Source organism: Periophthalmus magnuspinnatus, chromosome 6, assembly GCF_009829125.3.
Source record: "Periophthalmus magnuspinnatus isolate fPerMag1 chromosome 6, fPerMag1.2.pri, whole genome shotgun sequence".
In the NCBI taxonomy this organism is placed as follows: domain Eukaryota; kingdom Metazoa; phylum Chordata; class Actinopteri; order Gobiiformes; family Gobiidae; genus Periophthalmus; species Periophthalmus magnuspinnatus.
This window is the reverse complement of record NC_047131.1, coordinates 31,935,399-31,948,171: the sequence shown is the minus strand read 5'-3', so window position 1 is coordinate 31,948,171 and position 12,773 is coordinate 31,935,399. Positions and strand designations below refer to the sequence as shown.

Here is a 12,773-nt window from a genome sequence, read left to right as displayed (position 1 = left end):
TGTTCAGTTCTGCTCCACGGCGCTTTGTTGTCATGACGTTTACGGTGACGTCAGCTCCCACTGGACACCGCAGTTTTCAAACGCAGAACTCAGCGGATTTGTTTCTTTTATCAAGTCGTTTTAGATGAATATTGTGATTTAAAATGTGTAAATTATAACATAACGATTCACAAGTGTCATATTTTGCAGACTATAAGTGTCACTTTTTTCATAGTTTGTCTGAGGGTGCGACTTATATGTGAAATTATTCAAATATATGAGTGAGATCCAGAGTAAACTTGTTGTTTTTTCTGCTTTATTTATGTGATTAACTGTTAATATCTTACATTAACAAACCAGACACGTGTTCAGTTCTGCTCCACGGCGCTTTGTTGTCATGACGTTTACGGTGACGTCAGCTCCCACTGGACACCGCAGTTTTCAAACGCAGAACTCAGCGGATTTGTTTCTTTTATCAAGTCGTTTTAGATGAATATTGTGATTTAAAATGTGTAAATTATATCATAACGATTCACAAGTGTCATATTTTGCAGACTATAGTGTCACTTTTTTCATGGTTTGTCTGAGGGTGCGACTTATATGTGAAATTATTCAAATATATGAGTGAGATCCAGAGTAAACTTGTTGTTTTTTCTGCTTTATTTATCTGATTAAATGTTAATATCTTACGTTAACAAACCAGACACGTGTTCAGTTCTGTCTGTGCTTCATGTCGCTCAGAGGTGCCCAAACAGACGGCCACAGACCAGACCTTTAACGGAGCCGCTGTGGATGAATAATTCTTGAAACACATTTATTTTAGGTCTGTGTCAAAACGTAATGTGATGTTTGAGGATATAGTGGTAGAAATAGTTTAATTTGCTGTTTAAAGTACTGCTTAGGAGGCGAGAAGACCAATAAAAACTAGTCTGAGGGCCGCATTTTGCCCCCGAGCCATAGTTTGGACACTCCTGATGTCGCTGAATAAATATAAATGTGTTACGTTAGCGTGATGTACTGATATTCAGCCTGTTGTTCCACATTTTATTATTATTATTAGAACTTGACTTTAAAGATAAAATGTCTGTTCTTGGTCTTGGATTTTGTAAAATAAATTTCCCCAGAAAATGCGACTTATACATGTTTTTTCTTTATTATTATGCTTTTTTTTTCACTGGTGCGACTGGATACTCCAGAGTGACATTTATAAATTTAACCATTTAGCATTTACCTGTCACTATCTGTATTAAATATCATCAGCCTATAAAATGTTGTGACATCATCTGAAATCCAGAAATGTGACGTTTTATTGAGACTTTGCGTCGACGTCTCGCTGGGGGTTTTCTGCGTTCGTCTTTGTGGCGGAAGGTTCGGCAGTTGCCATGGCGACACAACGCAACGAGTCGCTAGCAAACGCCGTCAAAAAAGATTGGAGATCGTCTGAAAACTTAAGAAGAAATACTAAATGGATTTAAACAGCACATTTTTATTTATTTATTTATTTATTTATTTTTTAAAGCGAATCTAAAGACCTTTTTATTTAGAAAAGCTTATTGTTGATGTTTTTAGCAGTTAGCAGTTAGCATTGGTTTAAAGTTCTTGTTTTACTGTAGCACTCTGAGATTCTATGGAATGAAAAGTGCATTATAAATAAAACATATTATTATTATTATTATTATTATTTTCAGGAGTTTGTGATTGATCCGAGCGTTTATCGTCCTGTTTATGTCCAAGTGACAAACTGGAAACCTGTTGTAATTGAGATTTAACAGGCGAGAGACTTGTTTAAGCGCACAAATCAGCTCGTCTGTTGTACCTCCAGCTAAAACCAGCTCTTTCTGGCCAGACTGTGTTAAAATAAAGCTCAAATTAAAGTTTAACAAGCCTCAGACAGAGCAGTGCTTACAGTTAGCATCACAATCACCGGGGAAAGTTGATGACATCAGCTGCAAAAATATAGTAAAACTCGTGACTGAACTGAATCTTACCATCAGACAGAAAGTACTCCAGCTCTCCGCTCCGGCCCTCGTCCCCGTCGTACGCTTGCAGCTGGTACACGAACGTTCCGGCGGGGGCTTCCGGGGACACCACAGCCAAGTACGGATACGGCCTCATGCTCCACTCGGGAACGTTGTCATTGACATCGGCAATCTTCAGCTTCACCTTGTTCAGGTACCAGTCTGGGCCTGGGGGAGAGGGGAGAGATAGTGACAGCTGTCATGTAAGCGGCGTTTACTGAGGGAGACGGGCAGCCGGAGGAAACTAAAGCACGTTCAAGAAGCGGAGTAAGTAGAAGGATGTGTGATCGAAATCTTCCCCAGCAGCTGACACAACAGAACGCACTGGGATTAGTTTAAATGGTACATCTGCAGCGCGTACGGGAGAACGCGGCGCCAAGGTACTGCTGTCGGAAATCCGGTCGCAGTCAAATCTGCAGATGATGTTTTAAAGTTATAGAAAAATGACTAAATGCGAGCGCCACATCTGCCCAAACAAACTGAGTCCTCTGGAGGCGTTAAAATACTAAAACTGTACATTTGATTTTGATGACGAGGAAAAGACATGATGCTCCAAGCTGCAAAACCACAACGATCAGACTCATTTTGAGACGTTTACTTAATATTATCACATCGTCTTATAGTAGTTTTGATCAAAATCATTTGAAAACTGCTCTGGAAAGACCCAATGTTGTCCTATTTATGAATCTAGTATCAATTAGTCTCAAAATGAATGATCCTACACACATTTAACTAAAACAATACTGGTTTTATGTTGGAGATATAACTGATCATAAACGCTCATTCTTGTTTTCCAAATATGTAACTTTAAAAACTGTATGTGAACATTGACAGACACATTATAGTAAAAACATTCATCTCAGTCGTAGCGTTAGTGAAAAGTTTACAGAAACAACCTCAAATGCTCATCAAACTTAAAAATGCAGGTAAAATAAAGTCTTATCTTCACTGACAAAGCACAGAAGGAAATATAGAAGGATATATATTTTAATCATTGTTATTGCATCAGAAGCTGCTGCTGAGGCTTTAGTGACAGTGCAGTTTGGGGTGATTTTTCACGATCACTCCAGAACAAAACAATCACAATAGAAAACGCTCTTACAGCTGGTGCTGGCGCTAAGGACTCCACTGTAACACAATGTCTGGGTCACAGTCACTAAATGCTTTTTCCCAATCCTTTTGTTCGACATCGTTGTCACTTCCAGACAGAGCTGGCACTGATTGTCGGGATTGGAAGGAGCTGCGGCTCGTGACGTCACCAAACCTTATCCATCAAGGATTCCATCTTAGTCTTAAGACTCGGCGTTCCCACGGGAGGCGGCCTTAGCTCCAGTCTCATCTAGCCGGGCTGTGTAAAGCTACCTTGATCTTCCCATGGGGGCCGTGCAACGAAGCCTTGTGGCCGCGGGCATTTTGTCGCCTGCACACTGCCTCACTGGAGTGAATAAGAAGATTCCAGGAATCCAATTACCTCCGCGCTCACCCTGAGCCCGGCTAGACGGAGCAGGAGCAGAGCGGATCCTGAGGAGGAGCCGCGAACAGGTGCGTTACCCGAGCAGCCGCTGCACAGTGGACCGCCAATTACCACAAATGATAGTGAGTGTTATCTGCATTAAACACACTGACACAATCACAGAGACAATGTGCAAACAGCCTCCTGACACCGAGCCACGAATCTGGGACATTTCACTGGTCTATTCCTGCAAAGTGGAGCAAGTCACCGAACAGTCAACTATAAGACACTGTTTCTGCAGATACTGGCTCTGATCTGGCGTCAACGTGGCATGAAGACATGTCAGAAGAGCTGCCAACCAGTTCAGCGGGCTGTCCCCCACGGAGGACATCTGCTGCACCCCTGAGAGACGACTCCTGCCAGGACAAACTCAGAGCAGCACGTGACCCTGAGAGCGGAGACAAAGACACGACCCTGAAAGCAGAGACAAAGACATGGCCCTGAGAGCGGAGACAGAGACATGACCCTGAGAGCGGAGACAGAGACGTGACCCTGAGCGCGGAGACAGAGACACGACCCTGAGAGCGGAGACAGAGACATGACCCTGAGAGCGGAGACAAAGACACAACCCTGAGAGCGGAGACAGAGACATGACCCTGAGAGCGGAGACAGAGACACGACCCTGAGAGCGGAGACATAGACGTGACCCTGAGCGCGGAGACAGAGACATGACCCTGAGAGCGGAGACAGAGACACGACCCTGAGAGCGGAGACATAGACGTGACCCTGAGCGCGGAGACAGAGACGTGACCCTGAGCGCGGAGACAGAGACGTGACCCTGAGAGCGGAGACAGAGACATGACCCTGAGCGCGGAGACAGAGACGTGACCCTGAGAGCGGAGACAGAGACATGACCCTGAGCGCGGAGACAGAGACACGGCTCTGAGAGCGGAGACAGAGACACGACCCTGAGAGCGGAGACAGAGACATGGACGTGACCCTGAGCGCGGAGACAGAGACACGGCTCTGAGAGCGGAGACAGAGACATGGACGTGACCCTGAGCACAGAGACAAAGACAAGGACATGACCCTGAGTGCAGAGAAAAAGACATGGATGTAACACAGACATCACTAACACAAGACTGAACTATGAGGCTAGCATTAGCATTAGCATGTCTCTGTCACTCTTCTCTTACACTCTGTAGCTGAGGAGACTAGCATTATCCCTCAGCGCATCCACTTCAAAATCCTTCTCCTCACATTCAAATCTCTCCACAACCTGACCCCTCCTCACAGACCTGCTCCACCTCCACACTCCATCTCGCCTCCTCCTCCTCCTCCAGCTCCAACCTCCTGTCCCTGCCCTGTAGGACCAAGCTCTGAACCCGGGGGGGACAGAGCCGTCTCCATCGCTGCCCCCACCCTCTGGAACTCACTGCCCAAACCCCTCCGTGACCTCTGACCTCCCCACCTTCCAAAAAGAACTCAAAACTCACCTCAGTTGCTTTTAATGTTTGATTTTATGTTGTAAATTTTGTGATATTTTATTCTTGTACATATTGTGAAGCGACTTTGAGTGTCTTGAAAAGCGCTATATAATTAAATGTATTATTATTATTTATTATTTTAGCATTAGCATGTCACTGTCACTCTGCTCTTACACTCTGCACACTGCACCTGAGGAGGCTAGCATTAGCATTAGCATGATCAAAAATTAAAGCTTTAGTTGGATTATTTAAAGCTGGAACAGGCCCAACGTTGTAATAAATGAGTCAAGTTTGTGATTCCCCCCGAAGACGACGCTGTGGACGAAAAACTCCAAACGAGACACACTCACGTTTAATTGTTTGTTTTTATTGCGTCTCCACAAACCTGACTCTTAACCTCCTGTGTGTCTCCATGGAAACGGTCTTTTGGCTGTAATCCTCCACAGTAAAACATAAAGTGACCGGACGTCCCTATTTGTCCCAGTTTTATACCAGAAATGTCCCATGTGTCTCTGTTTTTGACCTTTTTTTGACCCTGACCATCAGTGAAAAGCTCGTATATTGTCAAACGTTTCAGTTTAAATATAAGCGAGTTTTAAAATGGCGTCCGCGGCTCTGGCGGACGTCCCTCGTGTTACATCAGAGAATGGGCTCGGTGCCTAATAACGTTCTTAATTACACTCTCTTTTCTTTTTCTTTTCACAATTTTATTATTTCCAACCGCACGAACCCGGAGTGTCCCAGTTTTTCATTTAGAAAATCTGGTCACTCTGGTAAAGCATAAAGAGTATCTCCATTTAGAATGTCCCGGAGTGTGGCTTTAACTTTGGATTTAGATGGAATCAACAGAGGTAGAACGGAGCAGAGTATAAGTATTAAAGTACTCTACCTAAGTACAATTTTGAGGTATCTGTACTTTGCTTAAGTGCATTTCAAAGTGGATATTTTTGATTTTTACTTGAGTACATTTCAGAGCAGTATTTGTACTTTCTCCACTGCATTTTTGAACAGGACTGAAAAGTAAAAATATTTTCTAATATTGTCTGATTTTTTGTTTTTGTTTTTTTACACATTTGTATTTGAGTAAATAAAAATATACAAATAAAAACAGACAGTGACTGTTTCAGCTCAAATCTTTATCAAAATCACCACATTTGAAGTTTTATAAGACTCAAAATCTGCACGAAATACTTTTACTTTGTACTGTTTAAGTACATTTTTAAACTGGTACTTTAATACTTTTACTTAAGTTGATTTTTTCATGTGATACTTTTACTTTTACTTGAGTATTTTTGCTCAGGTATCTGTACTTTTACATATGTAGATTTTTTCATGTGATAGTTTTACTTTTTTTTTTTGTATTTTTTGCTCTAGTACCTGTACTTTGGGTTGGGTTTTTCATGTGATACTTTTACTTTTACTTGAGTATTTTATTTTTTTTGCATTTTTTCATGTGATACTTTTACTTGAGTATTTTTTTGCATTTTTTCATGTGATACTTTTACTTTTACTTGAGTAATTTTGCTCCAGTATCTGTACTTTTACTGAAGTAGATTTTTTTCGTGTGATACTTTTACATTTACTTGAGTATTTTTGGCTCCACTTTTACCTAAGTCAAGTTTTTCAGATGATACTTTTACTTAAGTAGAGTTGTTCATGTGATACTTTTTGGCTCTACTTTTACTTAAGTCGAGTTTTTCATGTGATAGTTTTACTTTTACTCAACTATTTTTGCTCCAGTATCTGTACTTTTACTCAAGTAGAAAGTGATACTTTGACTATTTCTTGAGTATTTTTTCCATATTTTCACCTCACACTTTTACTTTTACTTGAGTATTTTACTTGTTCCATCCCTGTGAACGATGCAGACGATGCTCCCTCCTCAGAAAGTTCCGCAGTGTGACTTTAACGCTCTCACAGGGCTGATTTAACACATTAGCCTGTTTTAACTGTGTGTCTTTATCTGAGATGTAAAAGTCACATTTTTCTCCTGAGAGTCGTGATTGGAGCAGAGTCGTATCGCCGACGTTAAAAGTAAAACCTGCCGCCTCGTATCTGACGACGAAGACGACGACGGCGAGGACGAGGACGAGCGGCGTTCTTCAGCCGCTTCAGTCTGCGGCGAAACACAAAGCGCGCTCAGATCATAACCTCCGTTTCTATTTCCACAGGCTTACAGTTAAGATGCATTTTGAGGAAAAAAGAAAAAAAAAAGCGATGTGTTGCAGTTTAGACTCGCCGTGGAACATTCGCTAACGAAACACAATAGCTCCAAAGTGTGTGACAGCTCTTAAAGGGATTGTTAGCGGGATAATAACACAGGCTGCAGGAAGTTTCAGCGCGGAATTAATCTACCCTCCTCCTTCTTCTTCTTCTTCTTCTTCTTCTGCGGCTTTAAAGTTGCACTGCCGAGGGAGAACTTCTGACTGTGATCTGGCGATAGTTGTTTTTTTTTTTGGATAAATAGCTACAGTATCGCGGGGGCAGAGAAACCAATCAACGCTCTGATGCTATCGCCGCTTAAAATGTCGACGGCGGCAGTTCTCGCAATTTAAGACGCCGCGCGATCCCGTGCTTCAAGAGAGAACAATCCTTTCGTGATGAGTAAGGAGAAGGAATAAAGATTCTATTACGGAGTAGGAGGGCTTAAAAAGGCACTTAATCAAAGGGAAATCAGACCGTGGCACTTAACATTTAGTCTATCAAATCTTTGCGTGGGGAGAGCGGGGAGCGCGTTCGTTTGCCGTCTGTTATTGGTGTCTTTCCCAGCCGTGTCTCTGTGGTAATGGCACAGATGATATTACAAGGCTCCGTCTAATTAGCTTGTTACAGAGAGACTAATCAAAGCCAAGGCTCATAATTAGACGCTATCAACTCCAGAATGATAATACAGGATGTACACTTTGCGGATAAGTTTTTTTGCGGCTGTGCTTTTTCAAAACATCCACAAAGTCCAGGGAGGTAGAGATTGGCGGCACTCCGTGAGCTTTAAGAAAAAAAAAACGACACCTTTGAAAAAGTAGTGGAAGAGATTTGATCAAATATCTGGGCGAGTACTTAGGCTTAGAGGCTCCAGTGGATTTTTCAAAGTAAATAGACTCTCGGTGTTAAGAGTCGAAGGCTGGCCGGGTCCAAACGCTTCCCCCGACACAATCCCATACAGATAAAAGCGTCCATAATGTTTCATAAAAGGTGGTAGACGGGGCTAAAGGAATACATGGCGGGTATAAGTGGCTCGGGAGTTCCATATCGCAGCGAGGGTTTCTGTTCATGTGTCCTGCTGTTAATCCTCTCCTTGGGTAGTTGCTATATAAAGCTGCTAAGTGGCTTGAGGGAAAAAGTTGTCTCAAGTGCTTTTGTGTGCGTACAGTACGGCAGCAGGAACAGAGCAAGGCCACGGCGTTTGTGCGGGGAGAGGATGAGAGCAACGAGGATATGGTTCTTTTAGTATTTTGCAGTATTTAAAGGGCCGGTACCTGCTTTTTTCCGCCCCGTATATCTGGGTAAAATTGGTCTTGCCCCGGTACAAACCCAGATAAAGAGGCAAGACAATAGACACTGTTTTCTCTTGGACTCACAATTGATCATAAACTGACTTTTGACTTTCACACTCTGGACATTTCAAAAAAGATGCAATCAAAGACTTTCTGTTATCCGTAAGTTAAAAGGACTCCACGTTTCACCACATCTACTGCTTATTCTGTGCACCAGCGTCGTCCAGCCTGTCCTCCTGTACTGTCCACCGTGTTTTCTGACCACGCTCACAGTTAAAAACCGTAATTCATTCACAAAAATAACCCACCTAGCAGCAAAAATCACTGGTCTCCCTCCTCCCAGTGTCACAGCTAAACTCGAAAGCCACAGACGATAACACAGGACACACTCACCCACTGCACCGGTACTTTACTCTACTGCGCCGGTACTTTACTCTACTGCGCCGGTGCTTTACTCCACTGCGCCGGTACTTTACTCTACTGCGCCGGTGCTTTACTCTACTGCGCCGGTGCTTTACTCTACTGCGCCGGTACTTTACTCTAGAGCGCCGTTACTTTACTCTACTGCACCGGTACTTTACTCTACTGCGCCGGTGCTTTACTCCACTGCGCCGGTACTTTACTCTACTGCGCCGGTGCTTTACTCTACTGCGCCGGTACTTTACTCCACTGCTCCGGTACTTTACTCTACTGCGCCGGGACTTTACTCTACTGCACCGGTACTTTACTCTACTGCGCCGGTACTTTACTCTAGAGCGCCGGTGCTTTACTCCACTGCGCCGGTGCTTTACTCCACTGCGCCGATACTTTACTCTACTGCGCCGTTACTTTACTCTACTGCGCCGGTACTTTACTCCACTGCTCCGGTACTTTACTCTACTGCGCCGGGACTTTACTCTACTGCGCCGGTACTTTACTCTACTGCGCCGGGACTTTACTCTACTGCGCCGGTACTTTACTCTACTGCGCCGGTGCTTTACTCTACTACTGCACCGGTACTTTACTCTACTGCACCGGTACTTTACTCTACTGCACCGGTACTTTACTCTACTGCGCCGGTACTTTACTCTACTGCGCCGGTACTTTACTCTACTGCGCCGGTACTTTACTCTACTGCGCCGGTACTTTACTCTACTGCGCCGGTACTTTACTCTACTGCACCGGTACTTTACTATATGTGATGTGTTTGTGTGGCATTGTTTGTATGGATGGCGTTTTTCTCTCTGTGATTTGACAATAAAGTAACTAACTAATTAACTAAGACACCGATTTTTCTGATGTATTATGAAAAATCTCGAAGGTAAATGCGAAAAGTCTCACTGCGTTACAACAAAAAACTGCATTTTTAACCGCGTTCATTTGACTCGCTCCATCTTTATGAAGTAATATTGGACTACAGAGCGTCGTGATGTCGTCTGAAACACAGTAATACGATGTAGAAGAAGCTTTTCAGGTCAAAATGAGCCGTCTGCGTCCAACTATAAACTGTTTTCTTGTCCAATAATCAGTGTAAGTACATGTGGACACGGAGATAAAGACCACCTATGTTCTGGTCTTTTGGTTAAAGCCATTTCTTATCTGTAGCTCCTCTCACTAAGACGGTCCTTCTGAAAAAGTGGGGCACGTACGACTCCGGGAACATGCTTTTCTTTTGCCGTACTAGAATAAAAAGTGTAATTGCACCTCCACTGCTGTAGGTGGCAGTGCTAATACGATGCTGTGTACACGTGCAAAGGAGAGAGCGAACAGATTGTGACACAGTGAACAAGAGACACTTTTGCTAAAGAGACACTATGGGAAAAAAATTAAACAGGGATGAAAAGAAAGGCGGAGACAGACGGAGGTAAAGAGACGCACGAAAGTCACGCGAAAAGTAAAGTCCAGATAAACACGGAGCAGGAGCTGAGAGCTGCAGTTTCAGGCAAAACGAGCTCATTGAACCATTAATCCTGACTTCCTCATTTTGATAAAGAAAAAAAAATAAATAAATAAAAAAAAAAAACAGGACAAATTGTTTAATTCATTTTTTGTCTTGTTAATGTTGCTGATCAATTAATTTATTATTATTTATTTAATTTTAATGTTTTAATTTGATATTTATTTAATTTTAGTGTATTATTTTGACATTTATTTAATTTTAATTTATTGATTTGATGTTTATTTTATTTTATTTTTTTAATTTGATATTTAATTAAATTTCATTATATTTTATTTTATTTTTTCCAGTATCAAATGGTTCAATCAGTTGTTCAAAAAATGCGTATAGTTCAAATAATGATAAAATAAAATTAAAAAAAGAATTTCAGCATTTATGCCTTTTACATTTTATTGTTACAGATAAAAATAAATGTTATTAAAGTATTTTTTGTCATAAGTTGATCTATATTGCTTTCTTGTTTTTGTTTTGTTAAATTGGACTATTATATTTTACGTCACATAAACAAGAAAACTCTATAAAAACTGTCAACATGCACATCTCTCTTTTCTGTCCTTTCCGTTGAGTCTGTTGCTTCATTGTTCACTTTCCCCGTGTGGAACTCATTAAACCTTCTGACATTTCTTACATCAGGAAGTGTGCATTAGCATACTAGCTGTTGTTAGAGCTGTTGTTAGCGTCACAGTGACAGTGAGAGTTTGGAAAAGTGCTTATAAACTCATCGTGGTGAATAATTAAGATGCTCAGGGAGGAATAACTTGCTAAAGCCACTGCTAAAGGAGGCAGCTCTTAGATACAGCGTCTTTATACGACGTAAAAGTCATTATGTACCAGGACATTATGTTAGATTTAGTTGATTGCAAACCACAAAACAGACGGAAAATGGTTCAGCAGCACAAACAGATCCATTTCACTTTCTGTTCAAAACTGCAGAACTGACAAGTCAAACCTCTTTACAGCAGCATTTCACTGGAGCGAGCAGCTAAATCAAACACGGACCTCGCAAAATACACTAGAAAACACACTGGTACAGGGCAGTGGGAGGGGATAGGGGGTAGGGGACAACGCCGGATTACTCAAACGTGCAGGAATCAATCTAAATACGACTCTACGTGAGCGAACGATGAAAGAAAAGCAGAAAACATGGCTCAGAAAAGTCTATTCTGCGCAATACGTCCACTTTTAAGGTCTTGTATGACACTAACTGAGTCTTGTGAGGTTTTAGTCGTGTTCTAACCTCGTCAAAAACAGACCTGGCGTTGTGTTTTGTCTCATTCTCTTTCATTCTCCAATGTTCAAAATGCTCTGTTCCACCTTGTGATGTCATGAAGCACATTTATTTCAGTAGATTAGCAACTCCAGGAGCTGAAATGATCCAAATTATTCTAGAAATGAAGGTGTGTGGTGTTAATTCGTGCAGACATATGGAACGCATGGTTGCTCACGAAGACGGCGTTTCAGACCAGCGTGGAGCTTACGAGGACGCCGTGTGGACCAGAAGAGGATCCCACTTATACACAAACACAGAGAGACACTAAAGACTCAAACTCTGTCCTTTCCGGAGAGTCTATTGCTTCACTGTTCACTTTTTCCCTCATTAAAACCCTTTTGACTTCCTGTATCACCACACGATGACATCACAAGGTGGAACAGAGTTTCTGTTTTTCAGTTTGACAGAAGAGCTCAGCCTAAATCTGCAGGTTTGTGCGTTAAACATGTGCGAATGAAACACAAAAAAAAAAAACACAACTCCAGGTCTGTTTGTGACGAGGAAACGACATCAGATCAGGAAAAACAGCGTAAAACACGAGCCGTTTACGCACAAAAAGAAGCTCACGGCGTTGCGTTTGCGTCACAGAACGACGCCGGAGGGGGCGCTGAATCTTGGGGTATTTGTGTTTTGCAGTCAGACCGGGCGCAGAGAAAATGAAGACGCACACGTAGTAGTATAATTAATATCAGGGATTTATTATGGCTCCCTTGTTCATTCAACATCCATAGAGGGAGGTTATTAAAAAACAAACATTTCCGCTGCAGAATTAAGCGAATTGCATCCACCAGCATAAATATCAATGGCCCATGTGAGAGCGGGCGGGATTTTCAGGGGTGCCTTTTTCATCAGGCCGACTTGAATGGAAAGTGAATATCAGCTCAATGGGGGAGTAATAAGGTACATTAACCAAATGTTTGCAGAGTTAAAGAGGCTCTATTCTAAGCCGCCCACCACGCCGTCTCCCGCGCTTAGAGCCGAGTGTGAAGCCGTCAGCAGGAGATCAGCTCGCACTAAAAGCACCAGGGACAGGAATCTATTAACTCGCGCGTACTGGCTGGCACCTCGCGCCCGCTGGCTGGACCGCGTGACTCGGAAAGGCTGACACACTAACCACATAAACACCCAAGCTGGCA

The 12,773-nt window shown here is 42.5% G+C and overlaps 1 protein-coding gene across 1 annotated transcript in view; it reads right to left on the bottom strand.

Moving 5' to 3' along the window:
- LOC117372093 (neural-cadherin-like) overlaps positions 1-12,773 on the bottom strand; it is a 182,285-nt gene that overhangs the window by 123,735 nt on the left and 45,777 nt on the right. The window contains exon 2 of the mRNA XM_033967830.2: positions 1,968-2,165. Coding sequence (XP_033823721.1) covers positions 1,968-2,165 — 198 coding nt within the window. The remainder of the gene's footprint in view (positions 1-1,967; positions 2,166-12,773) is intronic.